Here is a 26,175-nt window from a genome sequence, read left to right as displayed (position 1 = left end):
GGGCAGAGGCAGAGGGAGACACAGAATCTGAAGCAGGCTCCAGGCTCTGAGCTGTCAGCACAAAGCCTGATGCTAGCCAGAACCCACCAACTGTGAGACCATGACCTGAGCCTAAGTCTGACGCTTAACTGAGTCACCCAGGCACCCCATTTAATTAGTTACATTTAAATACATATTTAAAATTCACTTGTACTAGCCACATTTCATGCACTCAGTACCTCCACTTGGTCAGTGACTACTATTTTAGACAGTGCAGATTATAGAACATTTCTATCATTGTAGAAAGTTGTATTGGATAGGAGGTGATAAGCCTATCATAGTACTGTAGTTTCATACATCTTGGAGCAGAGCTATTTGAGAGACTGCCTCATGTTGCAGAATTTAGACCTGACAATCTATAGCAGCATTCTTCCAGCGTCTTCTGCTCCTGTGGTGAATAGTGACCAGCATGGGGAGCAATGCCCACTATGGAGGTTATTGGGGGCTCCTGCCAGTGTACCCAGACTCTGGGCTTGGTGCCCACAGGACATTGGAAGTAATTTAAATGGGAGTAACAGCTTAGGGAGTGATGGTGATAACAGGGACTGAGGTGTTAGCTTCTGTACAATAGTGGTCTTGATCTTCTGAATGGAGTGGGGAGGCCAAGAAAGGCTGAAGCATTTCCAGTGGAAACCAGATTGCAAAGGGTTGGGCATGGACCAGACTGGGCTGTAGCATTTGGTATTCCTTTGAAGCTTTGACCTCCCAATCTTGTTGTTAGACTGGTTTAGGTCTCATCTGAACCAGCTAGTTAGGAGGTCTGCCCTGAGCCTGTTGCACTGCTGGCAAAAGTGATCAACAGCTGCAGTTTAGAACTAATTTAGGGGGGCATTGGCAGAGAACACCATGCTGGCCACCATCTGCCCCTGCATATCCTGGACGGGCAGGTGAGACTCTTTCTCTAGCTCAGGCAACATGTAACATTAACACCTATGTGCCCATTCATTGCAGGGACAGCTTTGCTTCTTGAGGAAGGAGAAACTGAGAAAGTCCAAGCTCTTTGCTTCTTTATTACTCCAGCGTCCGAGAAAAGAAAATTCCTCCCTTAACTTTTTCATTGTCAGTGGTGTTAGCCAGGCTCGTATTTACCTGGATCGCATTCTTCCATGTTTCAGCTGCTCAAATTTCTGTTTTTACCTTGGCTTGTGCTCAACTTCAGTGCAGAGCTGACAAAAATGATTTCCCACCCACTGATTTCCTCATAATTCATTTCTTCCACACTTTGTTGGTATCGTCAAATTTTTTGCAAGTCATAAAGTCAAAGTTTGGATTCCCCACTGGTATCTATTGTCACCTTCAACTTCAGCAGTGTACTAAAGAAACCAAAGTTTTCTTTCAGGATGTCATCATCTGTATCTTCCTTAAAGTTTCATCGTTGTGTCAGGTGCCGTGGCAAGCGCGGGAGTGCAAGATGCAAGATAGGTTCGTGATTTGCCCTCACGAAGTTGTCCCAATGGGGAGACAAATAGTTGAGAGAAAAGGTGTATCCTGCTTTGCATTTGTTTGACTTCGTTCTTCTTTAAATTTGACATGTGAACATACACTATTTCAACAGTTCATGTATCTGGAAAACAAATGTACCCAAACTAGGAGGAAGGCGAGGAAGGATTTAAGAACTGCGCAGAACCCCAATCTGCCATATAGGGGAGTGGCAGAATTGAAAGAAGCTGCTCCTGTACAACTCTGGAGGGCAAGAGAGGGCGTGGGGCCACCCAGCAAGTCTCTCCAGGAACTTGGCGGTAAGCCCGGTGTTGGCCAGGCTTCCCGCACTCACCACTCTACCCCAGCGTGGGCGTGGCCTCGGCGCAGAGCCACGGGCGCGCCCAGCGTGGCTCCGCCTCAGGCGCGCGGGTCGGCCGGCTCGGAACTACCGTTCCCAGAAGGCCGTGCGAATCCGGGAGGGAAGCGGCGGCGGTGGCAGGAAGGGCGCGATCGGCGGCCGCGGCTGCCCTGTCAGTGATCGGTCCGGCAGTCTCCGGTCCCGGGACGGGGGACGCGGCCCCGAGCGGCCCGTGCAGCCCCGGGCGTCAGCCGGGGCGAGCCGGTGGCTCCTCCCGCCGAACGGGCCGGGGCGGGATGTAGGGCGCTGGGCGCGGAGGCCGCCGGCGCGGCGGGGTGTGCGCGGAGGGCGCGCCGAGGATGGAGAGAGCGATGGAGCAGCTCAACCGCCTGACGCGTTCGCTGCGCCGCGCGCGCACCGTCGAGCTGCCCGACGGTGAGCGGGCAAGGGGGCTCGCCGTGTCGGGGCGGCTGTAGGGGGCCGGAGGGCGGGGCTGGGGCGCGGCTAGGTCGGGTGAAGAAACTGACCCGAAGCCGAGAAAATGTCCACAGTTACTTTCCTTAGCTGGGAGGGGCCAGGCTGGAACCCGCGGCCGCCCCTCGCCCGCGGCTCCCGCCCTGGCAGATGGGAGTTTGCGGGAGGTCTGGGCTCGGCGGGGCCCTGGTGCTGGAAGAAGCAAGACCGAAGTGTCTCCCGACTGTCGATTTAAGGTTTTAGCAAAGGGGCAGGAATTTCAGTCGGATGGCGGAGACCCGGATCCAGAAAACATTACAGTTGTGGGGCATTTTACAGTCGCTGCTAGTTGGGGGTAGAGAGATGCATCAAAACAGTATTATTTGCTTTAAGTTGCAGAGCGGGCATTAAGTAGTCTTTCTTTTCTTTTTGGGAAATGTAGAGCACTGCTGTATTTTGATGGTAAACAGATAAAAGGGTGTCAGATACCACACTTGTACTCCTAAAGTACTGTTTGTGTATGTAGGTATGTATATGTGTATACTTTAAAGATACGCGTGCCTGCCTGCCTTCTTCATTTATTCATCAGATTTAAGAGTGAGTTGAGGACCTTCCCCAGAGAGGAATAAGGCATGACCCTTGTAGTTCCGGGATTTTAGTTCGTTGTGCCAGGGTTTCAGAATGGGTAAAGCACTAGCAATAAAGGAGGTGAGAAAACTGTTGTTTGCAGCCTCATGAATTCCCACCGTTTAGTGGCAGCAGGAGATGGCAGTGCTGCATCTAATAGGCTTTCGGTTCTGTATGCCCCAGCGAGAGAAGGGTTAGGAGGTTATGGCTGGTAATTTTTTTTAATGCGTTGTATTAGTGTATCTTTCATTTTTCAAAACTTTTTTTGAATTGCTGCTGGAGAGGTGACTTGTAGGTTATGGAAGGGGACCTTGGGAGAGAGTCATCAAACAAATAAATGTGGCACTGAGGACTTTGGGGGTAATTTTCACGAAAAATTCCCCCCCTAGTCTCTATTTAGGATTAAGAATAGGGATGATTTGTGTGACTTTCTGAAAAATGATTTTCTATTTGATATTCTGCTAGTATGAAGTAGTTGACTGAAAATAATGAATGATGTCAGTAACTAGACTTCTAGCTTGAACTTCTACATTCTGTGTTTTCTTTCCAGCTTCTACTTTGAGTCCATTTCTTAGGTGCTGTCCTCACTCATTTTCCACAAATTATGGGCGTAGGCTGATGAAGAACACAGCACGTACAGTTGAATTAACCAGGCACTTGTGTTGCTTAGTTTAAATTCCACTATATTTTACACAAATATGATTTAGAAGACTTTGATAATGTATCCTGCTCCGAAAAGTAATGTATTTTCATTGTAGAAAATTTCAAGAAGAATAATTTAAAAAATCTGTTATTCTACCATTTAGTAATAAAGTGTTAGTATTTTATTTCCTTTTCTTAGTGTTTTTTTCTCTTTATCAAATTAAGAACCTACTGCATATAGTCTTTTGCTTTTAGAAAATATCACATTTTTTATGTCTTTAAATATGCCTAATGACTTTGCAGCATTTCACAGGATACATGTAACAAATATTGACTCTCATTTTTGTTTTGATAATAGATTTTATGAGGAGCAACTTTGTAGTTTTAAAGTCTTAGCCTTCCTCTAAATATTTCCTTAGGATTAATAAGTGGGAGAAAAATTATAGATCTAATTACATCGACATTTTTAAAGCTCTGAGTTATCACCCTCCCATAGAAAGTTTCACCAATGGTCTAGAGTCCTTGGAAACTAGAGTAGTAAGTAAAACTAAAACATTTCTCTCATGTTGCTAGGCAAAAGTGACATCTTGCTTACATTTGTTTCTGTTTCATTGTAATAATTTGTTCATCTTTTTCCTTTAGTTTGTCTTTGTCCCTAAGTTCTGATGTATCTTTTTGAATTTTCTGAGCTTGGCTCTTTCAAGTATGTAATATATGTGTGTGTGCATGCGCGCGCGTGTGTGTGTGTGTGTGTATGTATTGCATTCTGGTTACAAAAATCCAGCTTGTTGTGCTTGCATTTTAAAAGCTGCAGAATTAAGTCCTGAGATCTCTCTAAATTTAGAAAATAATCAGATACTGTACTTATTTTGCCATGTTAGAATTCAGTGATCAATAAACGTCTAATTGGAACACAATATTAAGGTTGGAAAGTTTTTAATCTTTTACTCTAAAATTAACTTTGTTGCATAGGATTAAACTGCGTATTTGATTTACTGAAACTGGATTCTGGTAGAACACATTTATGTTTCCTTGGGATGATGAAAACCTGAGTATCGCCACTAAGTAATACCACTAAGTAATGGAGTGCAGGTTGTTCAATCATCCTGGGCAGGGCTAACATTGGAATATTCTTGTGAGAGAGGAAGTGTAGAGAAAGAAATTACTTTAGGGATGTGGATTCTCAGTGGACGTTAAAAAATTGGTTTATATTGTTTGTTTATGTGGAAAAAATAGTCCTAAACTACTGAATTTACAGTGAATTTGTTTAGTAAAATAATAGAACTTGAACCCATATTAGCATATATTTGAATGATGATTAGGGTGATTATCAGTTTTTATTTTTTATTTTTTAAAATATTTTTAATGTTTATTTTTGAGAGAGAGAGAGAGAGAGAGAGAGAGAGACAATATGAGCGGGGAGGGGCAGAGAGAGGGGGAGACACAGACTCTGAAGCAGGCTCCAGGCTCTGAGCTGTCAGCACAGAGCCTGACATGGGGCTGGAACCCACGAACCATGAGATCATGACCTGAGCTGAAGTCTGGCTCTTTTTAGTATCTGTGCTGCTGAAGAGAGCACTGAAGTCTGGCTGTTAACCAACTGAGCCACCTAGGTGCCCTGTGATTATCACTTTTTAAAAAATCACTCCCATTTGATGGTTTTATAGAGAAATTGTAAATAATATAATGAACCTGAGCTCCCTGTTCTTAAAGGATTTCCTTTTAGTTGTAGAGTTCTGGAGCTTTATCAATTGATCAAAATGGTCACCATATCTGATAAACTGAGATTAAACTCTTCTTATCACTCTGAAAACTTTAATTATATGCCTAATTCTTAACGTGTCTTCATGAGTGTGGGGAATGAAGCATGTGACAACAAATTTTGTTCTTTCCTTTTTTTTTTTTGTAATGTTTACTTATTTATTTTTGAGAGAGTGAGTGAGCTGTGGAGAGAGAGGGAGTGAGAGAATCCCGAGCAGGCTCAATCCCATGACCTTGACATCAGGACCTGAGCCGATATCAAGAGTCAGATGCTCAACTGATTGAGCCATCCAGGCGCCCCTGTTCTGTTCTTTCATAGTATACTATTTCCTGGATAGTCTCCTTCTAGCATCATAGTTGTGGTTATATTTATTTCCTCATACTTTTAGTGTATGTGAACTGAATTTTTATAAGGTTATATGTGACTTAAAAAGTAAGATCTACATCTGAATTTTACCTAAATAAATACCCTTTAAATAAAACCCATGTGAACCTATGATGCTCATTCATGGTCACTTAAAATTATGTACTAACTTGACTTAAAAATTTTAATTCAAAATAAGGGTATTTCCTTTTTGTGACTTTCTTTATTATGGAGGGACTTAATGAAATTGTCATGGTTTGGAAGTTCAGATGTTTATTAGGGCGTGTATCATATGAGAGAGAAAGAATGTTGCCATGTCAAGGGAGGCTTAGTGCCTTGTTTTTCAGCTCCAGGTGGTGACTCACTGATAGTTAATGAGAATAATTTATTGCAGTCAGCATTAACAAAAAAATTGAAATAGAAGAGAATAAATTAGAGTGTATTGTGCATAAAAGAATAAGTATGTAGGCCTTTTGTTTACTGTATGTAGTATACTGGGTGCACTGTAAGGTTTTTACTGTAAGGGCTGTGGACTCAGCCAGCTTTGAGTTTGAACTGAGCCCCTTACTGACACCATCACACAGCTTGTTACTTAATGTAGTGCTCAGTTTTTTCATTTGCAAAATGCAGGTAATAATAGTACTTCCTTCATAAGATGGTTGTGAGGTTAAAAGAGATGATGTATATAAAGTGTTTAGAACAGTGCCTTTAAGATTATGTTTTAGGGGCTCCTCCTGGGTGGCTCAGTTGGTTGAGTTTCGACTTTGACTCAGGTCATGATCTCAGGGTTTGTGAGGTCGAGCCCTGTGTTGGGCTCTGTGCTGACAGCTGGGATCCTGGAGCCTGCTTTGGATTCTGTGTCTCCCTCTCTGTCCCTCCCCCGCTTGCACTCTGTCTTTCTCTCAAAAATAATAAACATTAAGGGGTGCCTGGGTGGCTTAGTCAGTTATTTGACTTTGGCTCAGGTCATGATCTTAGTAAGTCTGTGACTTAGAGTTCTGCGTTGGGCTCTGTGCTGATCAGCCTGGAGCCTGGTTCAGACTCTGTGTCTCCCTCTCTTTCTGCCCCTCCCCAACTCGCTCCCTCGCTCTCTCTCAAAAATGAATAAACATGAAAAACAATTAAAAAATATTTAAAAAAATTTAAAAAACCCAAAAGATTATGGTTTAAAACGTGGGCTGTTACGATTAGGATTTATTATTATTATTATTTTTTTGTAGTGAAAATGTTGCATCTGCATGCTGAATTTGTGAATAGTCCTGACTAGAACTAAATTGCTTTTCATGGATATACTTACAAATAGTGAAATAACGAGCAAAGATGTGAAGAAATGGTGATAACTTTTTTCCTTCTCAGTTATATATTTCTTCAGTATATATTTCTAAATATGTAAACTGCTTTTTTCAAACATAATCACAATATTATTGTTAGAGCCAACACAGTTGGCAATAATTTCTGTTATCATCAAATACCCAGTCCATATTGAGTTTTCTTCTCTCAGAAACATTCTCTTACCGTTGGTTTGTTTGGATCAGTATCCAAAGTCCACATACTACATTTGGCTGATCATCTCTTAAGACTCTTTTAATGATAACAGCCCCCCCGTTTTTTTTTACACCTTCTTATTTCTAAGTAATTTTAGACTTAGAGAAAAAAATGCATAAATAGCACAGAATTTCCATGCACCCTTAAGTCAGTGTCCCATAATGTTCATATCTTGTACAGCCATAGTACTGTTGTCAAAACTAAGGAATTAACATCGGTGTAATGCTGTTAACTATGTTACAGGCTTTATTAGAATTTGACAAGCGTTCTCAACAATGTCCTTTTTCTATTTTAGCATCCAGTTGGTGATACCATATTGCATTTAGTTGTCCATGTTTCCTTAGCTTTCCCAAACTGTGATAGTTCTTCAAGCTTCTCTTGAATTTAATGGCCTTGAGACATTTTTTAATGCTTATTTATTTATTTTGAGAGAGGGAGAGAGAGAGAGAGAGAGAGAGACAGAGTGCGTGCATACGTGCACATCCATACGTGCACATCCATGTGTGTGATGGAGGGACAGGGAGAGAGGGAGAGACAGAATCCCAAGAAGGCTCAGTGCTGTAAGCACAGAGCCCAACAAGGGGCTAGATCCCATGAACTGTGAGATCATGACCTGAGCCAAAATCAAGAATCAGACGTTTAACTTCCTGAGCCACCCAGGCACCCTGGGCCTTGAGACTTTTTAAGAAGACTGCTTGGATGTTATGTGGAATTCCCCTTAATATGGGTTTGTCTGATATTTTTTTCATGATGTGCTTTTTATAAAAAAACGTGGGTTATATATCAGAGGCTACATGATACTACATGATACTGATATGTGTTATATCTGGTGATGTTACCCTTTATCAGTTGATCAAGGTGATTATCAGCTGGGTTCTCCACTGTAAATTTACTATTTTCCTTTGTAATTAGTCAATATTTTGGGAAGATACTTTGATACTCTGCAAATACCCTTTTCTTCCTGAAACTTAACTCATTAATTTAGTATTAGCATTAATGTTTTAAGGGCTAAATGGTCATTGTCAGAGTTACTTCTCTGTAAATAACTCATAAAAAAACATAAATGCATTGAATTGAGAAACGACCACTAGTAATATGTAAAAATAAATCCAAACATTGCTGAAATTTATGTAAGTATAATCTATCATAGATATTGTTGACATTTAACCTGTTCTTTTGGATCACACTTCTGTGAACTTACTCTATACAAGATATAAATGAAAATGTGAATAGTGTAAAGTAATAGGGAAAATTAAGACTTAAATTTCATAAAATAGGGGCGCCTGGGTGGCTCAGTCGGTTGGGCGTCCGACTTCGGCTCAGGTCATGATCTCACTGTCTGTGAGTTTGAGCCCCGTGTTGGGCTCTGTGCTGACAGCTCAGAGCCTGGAGCCTGCTTCAGATTCTGTGTCTCCCTCTCTCTCTGCCCCTCCCCTGCTCAAGCTCTGTCTCTGTCTCTCTCAAAAATAAATAAACATTAAAAAAATTTTTTTAAATAAATTCAATTTCGTAAAATATAGTTTCATAAAAGCTTCTAAAATAATTTCTTTTGTTTTAATGTTGGCAAGAAGCAAGTACTATGTATATTTAATGTTTTAAAATTATTTTAGCATATATATCTATAATGCCCATATATACTTAAAATTTCCCCAAACTACATGTAAGTTTGGTAAAACATGAAGTTGATAAACACATCTTTGGAAGTAAAAGAAATTTCTTTTGTAAAGCTACAGAAACTAATATGTATCTCATTTTCCCCATCACATCCAGAAGCTAATAAGCACTTTGGTGATGATTTAAAGGGACTGAACATTATGATAAAAAGTTCTAAAAAAAAAAAAAAAAAAGTTCTGCATTGCTGCAAATTTTGCAATACGTCTGGTATTGTGCACTTTTTAAAATTTAAGTTTATTTATTTATTTTGAAAGAAAGTGAGAGAGCCAGGGAGGAGCAGAGAGAGAGGGAGAGAGCTTCCCAGGCAGTCTCCGTGATGTCAGCACAGAGCCCACCTCTTGGCTGGAACTCATGAACTGTGAGATCACTACCTGAGCTGAAACCAGGAGTCAGATGCTCAACTTCAACCAACTGAGCCACCCAGGAACCCCTCTGTACTATCTTTAACCTTCTTCCACCTCTTGTTACTTTTTATATGGAATTAGAAAACCTCTAAAGTAGTCTTAAGTATCTTTGGAAGAAAACAGATAAATTAATTCTGTTTTTTGTATTGTTTTTGTTTTTTACTCAGATAATGAAACTGCTGTTTATACATTAATGCCAATGGTTATGGCTGATCAACACAGGTGAGTGCCTATTTAAATTGTTTTTTTTTTTTAACATTTATTTATTTTTGAGAGAGAGAGAGAGAGAGAGAGAGAGAGAGAGAGACAGAGACAGAGCACAAGCAGGGGAGGGGCAGAGAGATAGGGAGACACAGAATCCGAAGCAGGCTCCAGACTCTGAGCTATCAGCACAGAGCCTGATGTGGGGCTCGAACTCAAGAACCGTGAGATCATGACCTGAGCTGAAGTCGGACGCTCAACTGAGCCACCCAGGCACTCCATGCCTATTTCACATGTATACTTTTTGTTTAAATGAGTAAGGGAAGTACATAAATTTACCTAAATGTTGTGTACACTTACATGCACACACACACAAACGTACACACACAGTTTGGACATGGATGTTGTCCTGGGGCATGTTATTTAACCTCTGTTATAATTTACTGTCTGTGAAATAAAAACCAAAATTTTCCAAGATCCGTATCACCTGTAAAATTCTATGGTAAGAGATTTTCTGAATGAATTGTCAGCTATTAAGTCAGGTATTTGGTTGGTCACTGACAGAAAAACACTGTGATGGGTTCAGTTAGAAGTCACTACTGATCTTTATAGCAAAAGGTTAGGGCTGATGGACAACTTACTTCCCTAATGTTCTACTTTGATGTTCTTTTTATTTGGTGCGTATGAGACACAGTTATCTGACTAGATGTTGAGATGTTTACACTTATAGCAGACATTTCTGCTGTGGTTAGCCATTGGATAGTTTGGTGTAATAAGAAAGTGACAAGGGAACTATTTTGCAGTAGTTTACAATGTAAAAAATTTTTTGCTTTAAACTTCCTGTCTTATGCAACTAAAACATATTTTACTCTGATTTTTCTTATTTGGCTATGATTAATACAGATAAGCCATACTTTTTGCAAGGGGATTAGCCATCCCAAGAGTCTTTCTTAATCTAGGGAGAACTGAAGCCAATTTAGGTTTCCTCAGAGCAGATGATATAGATCAGTAGATGAAGAAACCTTCAACACCAGTTTATAGGTCAGTGCAGTTGGTTTTTGGATAAAATGTTGCTGGCTACCATGCTATGCTTAGAGAATAGTGCTTTCTTTCTTGGTTGTTGGGGAACAGAGCTTTTTGGATAATTGTTAAGAGTAACTGAAGAGTTATTAACTTGAGTTACTATGTTTTTAAAAGCATGTTTTTTAACATATTGACTCTTACTAATTTTCTTTGGTGTAGGTCTGTTTCTGAGCTACTATCAAATTCGAGGTTTGATGTCAATTATGCATTTGGACGTGTGAAAAGAAGCTTGCTTCACATTGCAGCAAAGTAAGAAAAAAGATATTGTGGATTAAAGTCTGATCTAGAGTAATGATCAGTAAGTTCTGGATCATTGTTATCCTACAGTAGTTTTGGGGAAAGATGAGAATAGACTGCTGAATGGTTGTTTATTCTGTTTACAGCATAGTATGCTATGTTTGTATTCTTTCTCTAGATAACCTTGAGATCAGACTCAAGTCTCACATCTACTGTCTTAGCTTGTTTTAGATCATATCAGTAGGTTGCCTTTCCTGGATGTATTTAGGAGGGTACATTCACTTATTTATAGCAGCACTATCAACAATAGCCAAACTATGAAGAGACCCCAAATGTCCATCGACTCCTGAATGGATGAAGAAGGTGTGTTATATATACACAATGGAATATTACTCAGTCATCAAAAATAATGAAATCTTGCCATTTGCAGCAACGTGGCTGGAGCTAGAGTGTATTATGCTAAGCCAGATAAGTCAGTCAGAGACAGACAAATACCCCATGATTTCACTCATAAATGGAATTTAAGAAACAAAACAGATGAACATATGGAAGGGGAAAAAAGAGAGAGGGAAACAGATCGTAAGAGTCTTAATGATGGAGAACAAACTGTGGGACATGGAGATCAGTGGGAGAAGAGCTAGATGGGTGATGGGTATTAAGGAGGACACTTCCGTTATGATGAGCACTGGGTGTTATATGTAAGTGATGAATCAATGAGTTCTATTCCTGAAACCATATTGCACTGTTAACTAGAATTTAAATAAAAATTTGAAAAGGAAAAAAAAGGTTATATTCACTGTAATCTTTTTCTTATCCTACCAGTATGAAATTTTATATGTTAACTGCTCACAGAGCCGTTGGCTTTATATTTTTTACTTAGGTCTGAGAATGATTTTTATCCATAGTCTTCAATATGTAATCAATCACTCAGTTAGTTGACATCTAACTTCCTTTCAAGAGTTAGGTAAATGTGTTAAAATTAATTTTTCATTATAAATTTGGCTTCTGGAAGTACTATGTGGTTTTTTGTGTGTGTTAATACTTTATTTTGATTTATTTGAATACCTTCGTAGCTTTCATAGTAGAATGTACCATCTTGAAAGTAGAGGATATTTACTATTTGTGACGGAAGTTAAATCAAATTGTAAGTTAATAATGGACCTCAAAAATAATGTGTTTACTAGAGCTTTTTGTTTTTTAATTAAGTTATGTCAACTGTGGCTATTCATTGAATGTATCTGAACTGTTTTTAATACTGTTTTAGTTGTGGATCGGTGGAATGCTTGGTTCTGCTCTTAAAGAAAGGAGCGAATCCTAACTATCAAGATATTTCAGGCTGTACGCCCCTTCATTTGGCAGCTCGAAATGGGTAAATATTTTGTTTCCTTGAGAAGCTAAGTTGCATTATCAGTTATGTCTAACAGTATTCAAGGCACTCTTGATGATTTTGTTTTTTGACCATTATTTGCCTTGGAAAGTGGGTTGTGGGTCTTATATTCAATTTTTAAAGAACTATCGTATTTAATAATTTATTACATTGTTTACTAATATTTTTTCTTGAAAATACTCTTGTTGAGGTTCATTTTTACTTGTATTATAATGACATTTTATTTTCTGAAAAGCAGAGTTGTCACCTCTTTGTTTTGGTATCCCTTTTCCTGATAATTTTTTCCCGTGTCTAATTTCATACCTTATTTTCCAAATTACTTGTTTAGTTAGTTTTATTAATGAAGTTAAAGATAGAGTAAATATATTGTACCTAGCTTATTTATAATTTTTTGAGAATGGGCTGTCTTATAGTCAGCTTTCTAAGTGAGGCTAGCTAACTCATTTCAGGGCCAAGGTTGTGTTTTCTTTTAATTATGACAAAAAGCTTTCTGAATAAATAATGTGTTTACTAGCCTTCCTTTTGAATTTTTTATTAAATAAATTTATTCCCATTGTAAAACTAGTATTTCCAAAATGTAAGTATATTTTTGCCTTTTTTGGATAACTTTGGTCATCATTATGAACATCTTTATGTTATTATGTGCTATTTTAAACTTTACTTTTTATGGTTTTCATTTTCCTTTTTTTGTTGTTGAAAATTTCAGATGTCACATCTTTGTGTCTGCCTCTACCACTGTTTTTTACTTCTTAAAATTCTCTTGGACTGCAAAACCATATCAAATGGCTGAAATTATGTTTAAAATGAAAAAAAGTAGTTTTGACTCAGGACTTGAGGAATTTACATTTATAAACATGTTTCAAACGCTATAAAGTTTATTCCCATGTGTCTCTTTGATTACTCTTGAAAATATTTTTGTTTGCTCTTTTGATCTGGGATTCTAGGTAGTTGAGGTAGCTGCCTAACTGAGATAGATATGGGGCTAAAATTGTACACTGCATCATTCTGAGACTAAATTTTTGCATATAAAGGATTAAAGTGGAACCAAAAATACAAAAATCATAGTGACGTCTAGGTTGGACCAGGGGAAGGCTTGGTCCTTTGACACTGACTGTTCCGTTCCATTTCCTGATTTAGCATGTGAACTAGTTGTCCACTGTTCTGGTAGGTAACACTGTGCTGATCAAAGAGCTGTTTTTATAATAATTAGCCACATTAGATATGTTTGTAGGGTGTCACGCTCAAGGTCATAGATCTTGTTGAATTCATTCCTTGCTGAATTGATGTCAGATCTGGATACATTATCCCAGGTGTTGGTGGGATAGTAACAAAGCTCTTTAAAAAAATTACACATTAAGGGGTACCTATGTGGCTCAGTCGGTTAAATGTCCATTGACTCTTGATTTCAATTCAGGTCATGATATTGCAGTTTGTGAGATCAAATCCTGCCTAGGACTCTATTCTGACAGAGCAGAGCCTGTTTGGAATTCTCTCTCTTCCTCCCTCTCTGCCCCTCCCCTGCTCTCTTTCTCTCTCTCTCTCTCTCTCTCAAAAAAAAAAAAAAATTACAAATAAAAAATATCTCAGTACTCTATCTCAACAACTGTAAGTGAGAGGACACATCATTACACACTGGGGATAAAATGTCTACTGCCATTGTAGTCAGAGACCTAGGTCATTTAGGAGACCGTTACTTTTTTTTTTCCCCTAGCTTTGTTGAGGTATAACTAACAAAATTGTAAGATATTTAAAGTGTACGTCATGATGATTTGGTAGATCTATGCATCGTGAAAGGATTCCTTTCATTTAGTTAGTTAACACATCCATCATTAACACCTCACATATTTATCTTTTTTGCTGGGGGGATGTGTGGAAACATTTAAGTTGGAGAGCTTTAAGTTTAAAAGACGAAGAAATACAACAGAAATTACTTGATTCACATGGCAAATCCGTGAGGAAAGAAGGAATAAGAAGAGTTTGTAACCCTAACATAACATCTGATTTGGATGCCTTTCTATTTCTGTGAAGATTAATTTTGATATTTAATACTTAACTACTTTCTTTTTTATTACTGGGTACCTTGTACATTTTAGACTTGTTCCGTAAATGTTTGCTGAGTGACTTGAATGCATGTTACTTCCTGTAGCTGCTGCTGTTTTCAAAAATACTTTTTATTACAATTTCTTCGAGTTCAGATTTGTCTAGACTGAAGCAGAAGTCTTTGCCTTTTGCTCATATGTCTGTTTTTGGGGTTTAGTTTTTTGTTTTGTTCCCTCAGTTATCGTCAGATGAGTAGTATAATTCTCTTGGCCTGCTTTAGCAGTCCTCTCTGTAACCAGTGGTGCTGGGTACATTAGTACTGAATTGCCCTCCTTTCTAGTGGAAGACCCATTAAGCTACCACAGACCACTTGGATGATTGGTCTTTGTGTCATTTGGGTTACCATAAGCTTCCTATAATTATTGCAATATTGGGGCTGGAAAATAGTTGCTTCCTGTACAGGAGGATCCAGGGTTGCTCATGATTATATGAGATTATTAAAAGAGAAGACTTCAAAATTGTTGGGAATTCTTAGGTTGCATGTTGCTCAGATTTGAAATACGATTTTTTTCTTTATTTTTTTGGGCTGTGTTGTGAGCTCATAAAGGGCAGAGCCTGTGTGTTAATTAATATTTTAGCTCTAATTCTTGGCAAAATTGGTGCTCATTTAGTGGGTTGTTTTGACTTACTGAGATTCTGGAAAGTAGCAATAATGATTGTTAAGTAAGAAAACATAATTTCTCTCATATTACTCTTTTACAATTCATTTTTGAAGGGGAGCATTATGGATTGCTGTTTTTCTACATCAACAACCCCTCCCCCCCCAACACCTCCTTGGGACTGTTTCCCTGGCCCATTCCCATGGAAGTGTTTATTTTGTCAATAGGCCAGTGGTCCAAGACAGCTTGAAGATGTTTTAGAAATCCAGCAATATGGGTATAGACAGACACGCAGACACACATTTTAAACAATGTATTCATAAAAACTTTTTTTTTTTTTTTAATTTTTTTTTTCAACGTTTATTTATTTTTGGGACAGAGAGAGACAGAGCATGAACGGGGGAGGGGCAGAGAGAGAGGGAGACACAGAATTGGAAACAGGCTCCAGGCTCTGAGCCATCAGCCCAGAGCCCGACGCGGGGCTCGAACTCACGGACCGCGAGATCGTGACCTGGCTGAAGTCGGACGTTTAACCGACTGCGCCACCCAGGCGCCCCTCATAAAAACGTTTTTAATGTTTATTTATTTTTGAGAGAGAGACACAGAGTGTGAGCGGGGGAGGGACAGAGAGAGAGAGGGAGATACAGAATCCAAAACAGGCTCCAGGCTCTAAGCTCTCAGCACAGAGCCGGATGCGGGGATTGAACTTGGGAACCATGAGATCATGACCTGAGCCAAAGTCGGACGCTTCACTGACTGAGCCACCCAGGCGCACCAACAATGTATTCATTTTAATAAGACTATTTGGTCTGTTGTCTTAGGATTATGGAGGATTTATTTCCTAAGATTTTCATAACCATGTGTTAGATAAAGGAACTTTGTAAATGTTTGAACTTACAAGTTTACTCAGAACTTTCTTTCTTTTCTTTGATTATAATGCTGATTTTAAATGACATTTAACTTCATTTCAGATACAGAAACCAAAGCAAGAAAAGTAATTTGTTCTCTGTTAAAAAATATTTATTCAGTTAATAAAAAGCTTAGCTGTTAACTTATAAATAAGATTGAATAATTAATCAATTAATCATTTTATTGAGGTTCATTGAGAGCACCTAGCTGTGCTTTTTGAGTTTATTTAAGAAATATACAGTCTAAGGCATGAAGAAATTTATGATCTAATTGAGTAAATAATAATATATACACATACATACTCTATATATTATATACTTTGTATATATCATATACAGCATTATATATGTAGTGTACTAATGTTAATATTATGTATATATTATATTACATATGACATATAGTACATAATATGCTATTATGTGTACACTGTTACATATTTTTTATATGTATAATTGTTCATTCAACCAGATCGTAAACTTCTTCATGCTATGGATTATATCTTATTTCCTTAATTTAGTGTTGAGCATTGTCAAGCATTTATATATGTGTGTGTGTATGTGTGGGTATAAAATGTGTATTATAAATATATTGTGTGTGCATCACTTTTGGTTTCTAAAGCATGAATTTTCTTTAGTGAAGAGGAAATGGAGATTGAATAGTCACTGGGAATGGATCAGGCTAAGAGCAAACATTGTGAGCAAAATGAAATCGATAGGCAGTTTGTAAGAGGACAGAGGACTTAAACAGATATTTCTACATAGAAGATCTACAAATGGCTAATAAGAACATTAAAAGATGCTCAATATCACTAATTATTAGGGAAATGCAAATCAGAACTACAGTGAGATGCCAACTCAAACTCATTAGTATGGCCATCAAAAAAAAAAAAAAGCAGAAAATAAGTGTGAGCAAGGATGTGGAGAAAAGGAACCCTTATGCATTGTTGGTGGGATTGTAAAATGGTACAAATGTAGGGGCACCTGTGTGGCTCAGGCAGTTAAGCGTCTGACTCTTGGTATCAGCTCAGGTCATGATCTCATGGTTCGTGAGTTTAAGCCCTGCATCAGGCTCTGCACTGACAGTGCAGAACCTGCTTGGGATTCTTTTTTCTCCCTCTCTCTCTGCTCCTCCCTCCTTGCTCTTTGTCTCTCAAAATAAATACGTAAACTTCAAAAAAATGAAAAAAAAAAAAAAGGTCATCATCTCATGGTTTGTGAGATTGAGCCCCATGTGGGGCTCTGTGCTAACAGTGCAGAGCCTCCTTGGGATTCTCTCTGTGCTGTCTCTGCCCCTTCTCTCTCTTTCTCTCTCTCAAAATAAATAAACATTAAAAAAAAAAATGGTATAGATGGCCTGAAAAACAATTTGGTGGGTGCTCAAAAAAAAAAAAAAAAAAAAAAAATAGAATTACCATGTGATCCAGAAATCCCACTTCTCAGTATATATCCAATAAAATTGAAAGGAGGGTCTTAAAGAAGTATTCATACACCCATGTTCATAGCAGCATTAGCTAAAATGAAAGCAATCGAAGTATCCATTGATGGATGAATAGATGAGCAAAATGTGGCAGATATGTACAATGGAATATCATTCAGCCTTAAGGAAGGAAATTCTGACTTATGCTACAACATGGATGAACCTTCAGGGCATTATGCTAAGTGAAATAAGCCAATCACAAAAGGACAAACACTGTCTGATTCCAGTTTTATGAGGTACTTAGATAAACTGTAGAGACATAAAGTAGAATAGTGGTTGCCAGAGGCTAGGGGGAGAGGAAATGGAAAGTTACTGTTTAATGGGTATAGAGTTTCAGTTTTGCAAGATGAAAAAAGTTCTGTGCTTGAATGGCGGTGATGGTTGCACAGTAATATGAATGTACTTCATACCCTTGAACTGTAACTTAAAAATGGTTAAGATGACAAATTTTAGGTTCTGTGTATTTTTCCACAGTAAAAATAACAACAAAAAAAAAGAAATGAAATAGGTAGGGGGATGCATAGATATGCACTTCATTAATTTTATAGTTATGTTCTTATAACTCATCTAAGTATTAACTTTTAAATATCTTGTAATCAAGAATGTAGGATACTAGAACATTGACTTTCATTGTCTTATATTTATTTAATTTTTTTAAAACTTTATTTTTGAGAGAGAGAGAGGGGGGGGGAGGGGCAGAGAGAGTGGGAGACACAGAATCTGAAGCAGGCTCCAGGGTCTGAGCCATCAGCATAGAGCCGGACGTGGGGCTCGAACTCATGAACTGCAAGATCATGACCTGAGCCAAAGTCCTGATGCTCAACTGACTGAGGCACCCAGGCGCCCCATCTTATATTTCTTTAAAAAAATTTTTTTTAATGTTTATTTTTGAGAGAGAGCGAGACAGGGAGAGACAGAGCATGAGTGAGGGAGGGACAGAGAGAGAAGGAGACACAGAATCTGAAACAGGCTCCAGGCTCTGAGCTGTCAGCACAGAGCCTGATGCAGGGCTCGAACTTGGGAATGGTGAGATCATGACCTAGGCCGAAGTCAGGCGCTTAATCAGCTGAGGCACCCGGGCGCCCCACCCCCCATTGTCTTATATTTCTGAGGAAGGTTACTATTCCAAATGTTTAGTCAACAGTAGAAATTTCTTAGCATTTAAAAAAAAAAATTATTGATTTACTTTAACATTTATTTATTATTGAGAGGTAGACACAGAGCATGAGTAGGGGATGGGTAGAGAGAGGGGGAGACACAGAATCTGAAGTAGGCTCCAGGCTCTGAGCTGTCAGCACAGAGCCTGACGCAGGCTCGAACTTAGAAACTGTGAGATCATGACCTGAGCTGAAGTTGGTCGCTTAACCAACTGAGCCACCCAGGCGTCCCGTTTTCCTTAGCATTTTGAATGATAAATTTGTCTTAATGACACGAAAACCTCATTGTACCTTTTCTTTATCCTATTATCTTGAATTATAGAAACAATTTTTCATTTTATTTCATAAGTTATAGTGTTTATTTAAAAAGAGACATTAATATTTGCCACCAACTAATGTTGAGTGTAGTCAGTATTTCAATAAAATAATAGTCATTTACTTATTTTTCTTGTACCAGTTATCTGTGTCTTTTTTTCTTTTCAGGCAGAAGAAATGCATGAGTAAATTATTAGAATACAGTGCTGATGTCAACATTTGTAATAATGAAGGCCTTACAGCAGTAAGTGCTAAGAATTTTATCTGAGAATTTTAAAATACTTTTAGAAAATGATATTGAAGGTGATAGTAATGCAAAGTGCAGTACAAGTGTTTCTGCAAGTTACTTCTTGGTGTTCATGAAGAAGATACAGAATGATTTGAGACCTGATTCTCTGCTGTATTAAGAGTAGTTACGTTTCACTTTGTTTCTCCTATCTCCTTTTTGTTTGTGACCTTTCACTTATTTTGAAGGCTTATTCTTCTAGCTTTTGTCACTGACTTTCAGGACACTTCTTAGAGGCATCTCTGCTCCTTCTTCATAGGAGAGCTGTTTTTTATTAGGTCCTTTAAAATATTTTAATATGTACATGGTAGGAAAATTGGATGGCTAGGCAGAAAGGAAAAAAAAAGACAATGAATGGAATGATCACTCACTGTATCCTGTGCACTCAGAGATAATCACTGTTAATATTTTGGCCTATATCCTTTTAGACTTGTTTATATCTTACCTATGCTAGAATTTTTATCCATTTTGCTATGTCACATAAGTTAATATGTTTTTGATCCATATAGATGTTATAGGGAGGTGGTGTGGGATATTTCTGAAAAGATTGTTGAAATCCAAAAATTTTTTAAAATTTATTTTTATTTTTATTCTAGTGTAGTTAATATGCAGTGTTTTATTAGTTGAAGGTATATAATGTAGTGATTCAATAGTTCTGTACATGAAATAAAAAATTTTAATCATTTTCATTAATGGAACATTATTCATTTTAGAAGTTGAGATAAAATAGAATTATGTGATTATTGAAAAATTGTTTTGAAGTTGTGACAGATGTTAAATTTTATATATCAAATTTACCTTCCTATATATGAGGTGATGGTATTAATTAAGTTGATGGTCAGAATCCTTTCTATTCAGTTTTTATTTTTAATTTCAATACAGTCAACATACAGCATTATATTAATTTCAGGTGCACAGTATAGTGATTCAACAATTTTATATGTTACTCAGTGCTTACCATGATAAGTGTGTGTTTTAATCCCTACCCCCTATTTCATCCATTGCTCCCTCCACCTCCCCTCTGGTAACCATCAATTTATTTTCTATAGTTAAGAGTCTGTTTCTTGGTTTGAAAAAAAAAAATTTTTTTTTTAATGATTTTGGTAGTGTTTTGTAGATTCTAAATCTTTTAATTTGTGGATAAAGAAGAATATTGAGTATTTACATACCATGCCAGTTTTTAAGACCTTTCTGATTAAAAATATTTTTGAAGGTAGGGGGTACTGGGGCATAACAAACAGCTTGCCTAAGATTTACTTTATTCTGTGAATGACTTACTAAAGGTAAAGAATAAGCTCAATCATGATTATTATGTGGAACCCACAATTCCTGTGATAATTCAGATTTTGTTATATATTAACAACATAATGCCGTCTATAAAGAAAAACTGTAGTCTGAATATCTACAAGATGCTTAGTGATATAGTAGCTACCATTTGGGTATTATAAAACTATGGCAATGACGTAGACCTGTCCTTAGGACACTATCTAATATAGGCAAGTTAAGATGTTCAGTGTTAACATAATCTGTTTAATCACATAAGTTTTTATCTGCTAATTTCCCACTCCTGAACGTTAAGGAAGGTAGAGTAGAAAAGTTTTAAAAATCAAATTTTTACTTAAAAAATTATTAGTGCATATATTAAAAATATTTTTTTAATGTTTATTTTTGAGAGAGAGAGAGAGAAACAGAACGTGAACATGAGAGAGGCAGAGAGAGGGAGACACAGAGTCTGAAGCAGGCTCCAGCCTCTGAGCTGTCAGCACAAAGCCCAACACGGGGCTCAAACCCACGAACTGGGAGATCATGACCTGAGCCAAAGTCGGATGCTCAACCGACTGAGCCACCCAGGTGCCCTTGTGCATATATTTAAAGAGTCAAAAGCTTCTACAAAGCTTGTGGTAGAAGAATAGTCTCTGCACTCTTTCTGACTGGAACCAACCTTAATATTCTCTCCTGTGGCCCTGAATAGTATAGTGTGCCTCATCCTCTTGGAAACTATTCTGGCCATGAACCATGATTCTGCCTAGGCCCAGACCACCATGATGGAATTAATTCAACAGCTGGGCCACTTGACTCCATCAGTTGAAGGAAGCTGGGCTGGTGAAAATGTGTTGCTGCAGAACTGAGTAGTTGCCAGCAAATACATGGGACAGTAAAGCCAAGGGCTCCTGAGTTGGAAGAAACCTTGTATGAGGAGCCAAGAGCCCCAAGACTTTTCTTACAGAAGGAGAGAACTGTTGACTCTGTGCTTTCTAGGCTGGTTACCCTCACAAAAGACTTATCATATTTCTTCATTCATTTGCTCTTTCACCAGGAGTTTCTTGAATACCTGCTGTGTGCTGGGCACTTTGATATTGTGGGATACAGCCATGAATATGACTGACTGGTCCTTGTTGTCCCCAAACTTCTAAGGAAGACAGGAAAGTTAACAGGCAGTGGTAACACAGTGTAATGAACATCAACATAGAAAAGGGAGATGCTATGGAAGTCCTAGCAGGGGCCCCATCATCACTTGGGACATTGGAAGACGTATCCCAGGGACATACCACATGAGCTAAGTCCAGAAGGACCAACAGAAGTTAGACTGGTGAATGTCGCGGTTGTGGGGTTGGGAGAGGGGGTGGGGAAGAGAGTTTTGACTCAATGGAATAGACTGATGAAGGCTTAGAGATGAAAGCACGCTACATTAGAGTGGTGAGCTTAACTGGTGTTCAGGTACCCCTGGGGGTTCATGGAAACTTCCCAAAGGACTTTGGCATGGATACTTACAGGGATCACTTTCCAGACCTTTAGCTACCATATGTACTTTTTTCTCAAGATTATGTGCTCAAGAAACATCCTGCAGTAGATATCCTGCCCTTCCCACCTTCACCTTCAAAATCACTCTTCCACCACTTTTTGAATGAAGTACATTTTGTGCTCAGCCATCCTGAATATTGCCAAGGCACATTGTTAAGGGTGGCCTGGGGTAGTGTCAAACAAAAGAGCAATTCAAAGTATTAGTGTGTGCAAAGACTCTGTCACTCAGTACCCACCATAAAATCATGGCAGGATTTTGTAGACTTTTCCCTGCCTTACACATATTGCTGTTAGGGGTGAGGTAATTAAACTGAGTTGGTTTGTTCCAAACTCAGCAAAATTATAAAAGTGAGGCAATAGGAGTGATGGAATATTTGTTTGATTATGTTGCCTATAACGTCCCCCAACCACCGTCTGACAATTCACTGCCTCTAACAGAGGTCTATGAGAGCAAAGCAAAGAACATTAGTAAAAAATACTGAAGGCAGTGTTGACTTAGTTCACCCAGGTGACAAAATCAGGGTGAGACCTGTATCTTACCTGTCTATCTCAGGAAAAGGAGGAAATGGGTAGTGACTGCTAATGGGTACTGGGTGTCTTTTTGGGGAAATGAAAATGTTCTAAAATCAATTGTGGTGACGATGATTGCACAACTCTGTGAATACACTAAAAACCACTAAGGTGTATACTTTCAATAGGTGGATTGTATGGCATGTGAATTGTATGGCATTATACTTCAAATAAATATACATCTATATTGTGACACCCCTCCAAAAAAGGAAACATTCTCTTGACTCTCCTCCCCAACCTTTATAAACTGTTAACTCTGTAGTTAGCTCTTAACTATTTCAATGGATATAAAAATTTAGTTTCCTCAAATCTAAATAATGTACTATTGTTGCTACTTCTTGATTTTTCAGTTTTAGGCATTACCAATTGACTTTATGGAACATAAGGTTATTTGCTCTCTTTTCCAATCCTGCCTCCTTTTATCCCATCATGTATAAGCACTTTTCTGTCACATCTTTCCAATATAGTTGTTGTAATTTTAGTTAGATCATTTTTTAGTATTTTAATATTTAAATTATATTTATACTGTTTATAGTAGTACCAAATAGTTTGTTATAGTTACTTCTCTTTATTACATAGCATTTTGTTTTTCATGGAGTCAAGAATTGCATTAAAAAAAATCAAGATAATTGTAGATTCTTAAGTACCTATAAGAAGTAATACAGAGAAATCCCCTTACCTATTGCCCAGTTTCCCTCACTGGTAACATTTTACAAAATTATAGTATAATATCATGACCAAGATATTTATACTGACATCGTCTTTCTTGTTCAGATTTCCCTAGTTTTACTTGTTTATCTGTACCCAGTTTTACTTGTGTGTGTATATGTATAGCACTATACAGTTTTATTACCTGTGTAGGTCTATGTGTCCGCTACCACAGTCAATATTCTGAACATTTCCACCTCCACAAAGATGTTTCGGTTTGCTTTTCTTTCATAACCATACTTTTTCTCCCCTTCACTCCATGCCTAACCCTCAGCAATCACTAATCTGCACTCCATCATTTTAAGAATGTTATATAAATGGAATTATATTGCATGGAAACTTTAGGCTTTTATATGTTCATCATATTCCATGGAGATTGATCTAAGTTGTTGTATGTGTCAATAGTTTGTTCCTTTATATTGTTGACTGGTATTCCTTGGTGTAGATGTACTACTGGTTGTATAACCATTGAAGGACATCTGGGTCATATCCTGTTTGGAGCTATCTCGAATAAAGCTGCTATAAACAGCTATAGTGTACTAGTGAACCTGTATTAGTGTACAGGTTTTTGTGTGAACATAAAAGTTTTCACTTCTCTGGAATAAAGGCCCAAGAATGCCGTTGCTAGGTTATATGGTAGTTTCATGTTTAGTTTTAAAATGCACTGCCTAACTTTTGCAGAGTGCCTGCATCATTTTATACCTCCAGCAGCAATGTATGAGTGATCTAGTTTTTCAGCATCTTCACCAGCATTTGATGTTATTACTGTTTTTTTATTTCATCTGTTATGATGTGTGCAGTTGCTATCTCATTGTGGTTTTAATTTGCATTTGCCTAATTGACATCTTTTCATGTCCTTTTTTGCTATCTGTATATCTTTCCTTCTTTTTCTTTCTTAAAGTTTTTATTTAAATTTCAATTAGTTAACCTACAGTGTTCTATTAGTTTCAGATGTACACTATAGTGATTCAGCACTTCCATAAAATACCCAGTGCTCATTACAGGTGCCCTCCTTAATCCCCATCGCCTTTTTAACCCATCCCCCCCACCCACCTCCCCTCTGATAGCTATCAGTTTGTTCTTTATAAAAGAGTCTGTTTCTTGGTTCTGTTTTTTCCCTTTGCTTGTTTTGTTTCTTAAATCCACATAGGAGTGAAATCATGCTAATTGTCTTCCTCTGACTTATTTTGCTTAGCATAATATTCTTTAGCTCCATCCACATTGTTGCAAATGGCAAGATTTTATTCTTTTTTATTGCTCAGTAATATCCTATTGTAGATACACACACACACACACACACACACACACACACACCCCACATGTTTATCCATTCATCAGTTGATGGACACTTGGGCTGTTTCCATAATTTGGCTATTATAGATAATGCTGCTATAAACATCAGGGTGCATGTATCCCTTTGAATTGGTATTTTTGTATTTTTTGGGTAATTTTGCTATCTATATCTTTTGACATGTCAACCTATATCTTTTGACATCTTTTTTTTAGTATTTTATTTGTTTTTGAGAGAGAGAGACAGAGAGTGTGATTGGGAATGAGAGAGAGGGAGACACAGAATCTGAAGCAGGCTCTAGGCTCTGAGCTGCCAGCACAGAGCCCGATGTGGGGCTCACACCCACGAACTGTGAGGTCATGACCTGAGCAGAAGTCAGACGCTTAACTGACTGAACCACCCAGGCACCCCAATTGCATTGTCCTTTTTAAAAAAACAGTACCCTGTTCTTGTTTAAAGGGTGCAGTCAATATTTCTCTCTCTGAGAGTATTAAATACAACTTTTTCTTTTGCAGTTTTTCCTTCAATATCCATGGTTCCTTTTTTTCTCTTGCTATTTATTTATTTAGTATTTTGTCTTTCAGACTAGATGCATTTGTCAAATATTTGGTGGAACTGGGAAAAGCTCTTTGAAAGCTCTGTTTAAATGAAGGAGGTTTATTCACCGTGGACTTCAGTGTAGGGTGATATGCTTGGGCATTTGCCTTTAGGATTCTTTCTGCTGTCAATTTCTTTAGGCATTTACTCTCAAGTTGGTCAGATTCCTCAGAGAAAGCTCTAACAGTTTCCAGGAGGAAACTGGATACTGGGTAGAGGAAAATGCTTTGGGATTTCAGTGTTCAGTGTGTGTAAACTTGCACTTCATCTCCCATTTTCAGTATGATATTCTTGCTTCATTGTGCCTGGTGTCTCTCTTATGTAAAGACTGTTTTCATGCCTCTTGTGTTCTCTCAGATGGGGAGGGGCAGTTATTGGCCTTGAAGAGTTCAGGAGGGATGGTAATTTAAGGGTCTAAATCTTATTTAGGTCTGCTAATACACCCCTATTTCAAGAGATGCAAAGTGCTTACTACTGATTTTGAGCCTTTTGGGATTTCACTGATCTGAATCACCTTCTTGGCTTTCTCTACTGCTGGTTTAGGATTCAGCTTTTTGTTCTGATAAGTCTGACAAAAGCTTTTAGCTTCCAAAACTTGTTGCTATTTAGTCTCTTTTTTATCTTAAGATAAAGATCTATCTTTTAAGAAAAAGTACTCTTTATTGTCATTTCAATGGAGTTTGGGGAAGAAATAGAAGTTGATGCATATGTTCAAGCTGCCATCTTAAAACAAGTTTCACGATACATTTTTTTAATGGAAAAAAGTCAATTGAAAAATGCATGGATTGGGGCGCCTGGGTGGTTTAGTTGGTTGGGCATCCGACTTTGTCTTAGGTCATGATCTCATGGTTTGTGAGTTCCAGCCCCACATCGGGCTCACTGCTGTCAGCATGGGGCCCACTTGGGAACCGCTGTCTCCCCCCCACCACCAAATAAATAAAACATTAAAAAAATGCATGGATGGCGTAGTCCAAAGTTTTAATATTGATTATCTTTGAGTGGTAGATTTATAGGTGTTTTATCTTCCGTATATATTATTATTTATGTATGTTACATGCATTACTTGTAAAAGACATGAGGTAAAGAATATGGTGCCTACTGTGTTAATTACTTTTTTACTCATGTTTGCTTCTGGGGAAGGAAAAGTATCCAGTACCTTTTCTTTAGA

At 38.0% G+C, this 26,175-nt stretch overlaps 1 protein-coding gene across 6 annotated transcripts in view; it reads left to right on the top strand.

The window, feature by feature from the left end:
• The first annotated feature begins 1,929 nt into the window (after positions 1-1,929).
• The window catches only part of HACE1 (HECT domain and ankyrin repeat containing E3 ubiquitin protein ligase 1), a 122,408-nt gene continuing 98,162 nt past the window's right edge, over positions 1,930-26,175 (top strand). For 5 of the 6 annotated variants that reach the window (XR_006717436.1, XM_045499159.1, XM_045499157.1 and 2 more), the window contains exons 1-5: positions 2,072-2,254; positions 9,457-9,511; positions 10,733-10,822; positions 12,075-12,179; positions 18,922-18,997. Coding sequence is in view for 5 of the 6 variants with exons in the window: in XM_045499159.1 (XP_045355115.1) it covers positions 2,179-2,254; positions 9,457-9,511; positions 10,733-10,822; positions 12,075-12,179; positions 18,922-18,997 (402 nt within the window). In the remaining variant the exon portion in view is untranslated. Of the gene's footprint in view, positions 2,255-9,456; positions 9,512-10,732; positions 10,823-12,074; positions 12,180-18,921; positions 18,998-26,175 lie in introns of all 6 variants that reach the window. The other variant, XM_045499156.1, reaches the window with a different exon arrangement.

Source organism: Leopardus geoffroyi, chromosome B2 (assembly GCF_018350155.1).
Source record: "Leopardus geoffroyi isolate Oge1 chromosome B2, O.geoffroyi_Oge1_pat1.0, whole genome shotgun sequence".
Classification (NCBI taxonomy): domain Eukaryota; kingdom Metazoa; phylum Chordata; class Mammalia; order Carnivora; family Felidae; genus Leopardus; species Leopardus geoffroyi.
The sequence above is the reverse complement of the archived record's forward strand: the minus strand, read 5'-3'. Positions and strand labels throughout refer to the sequence as shown.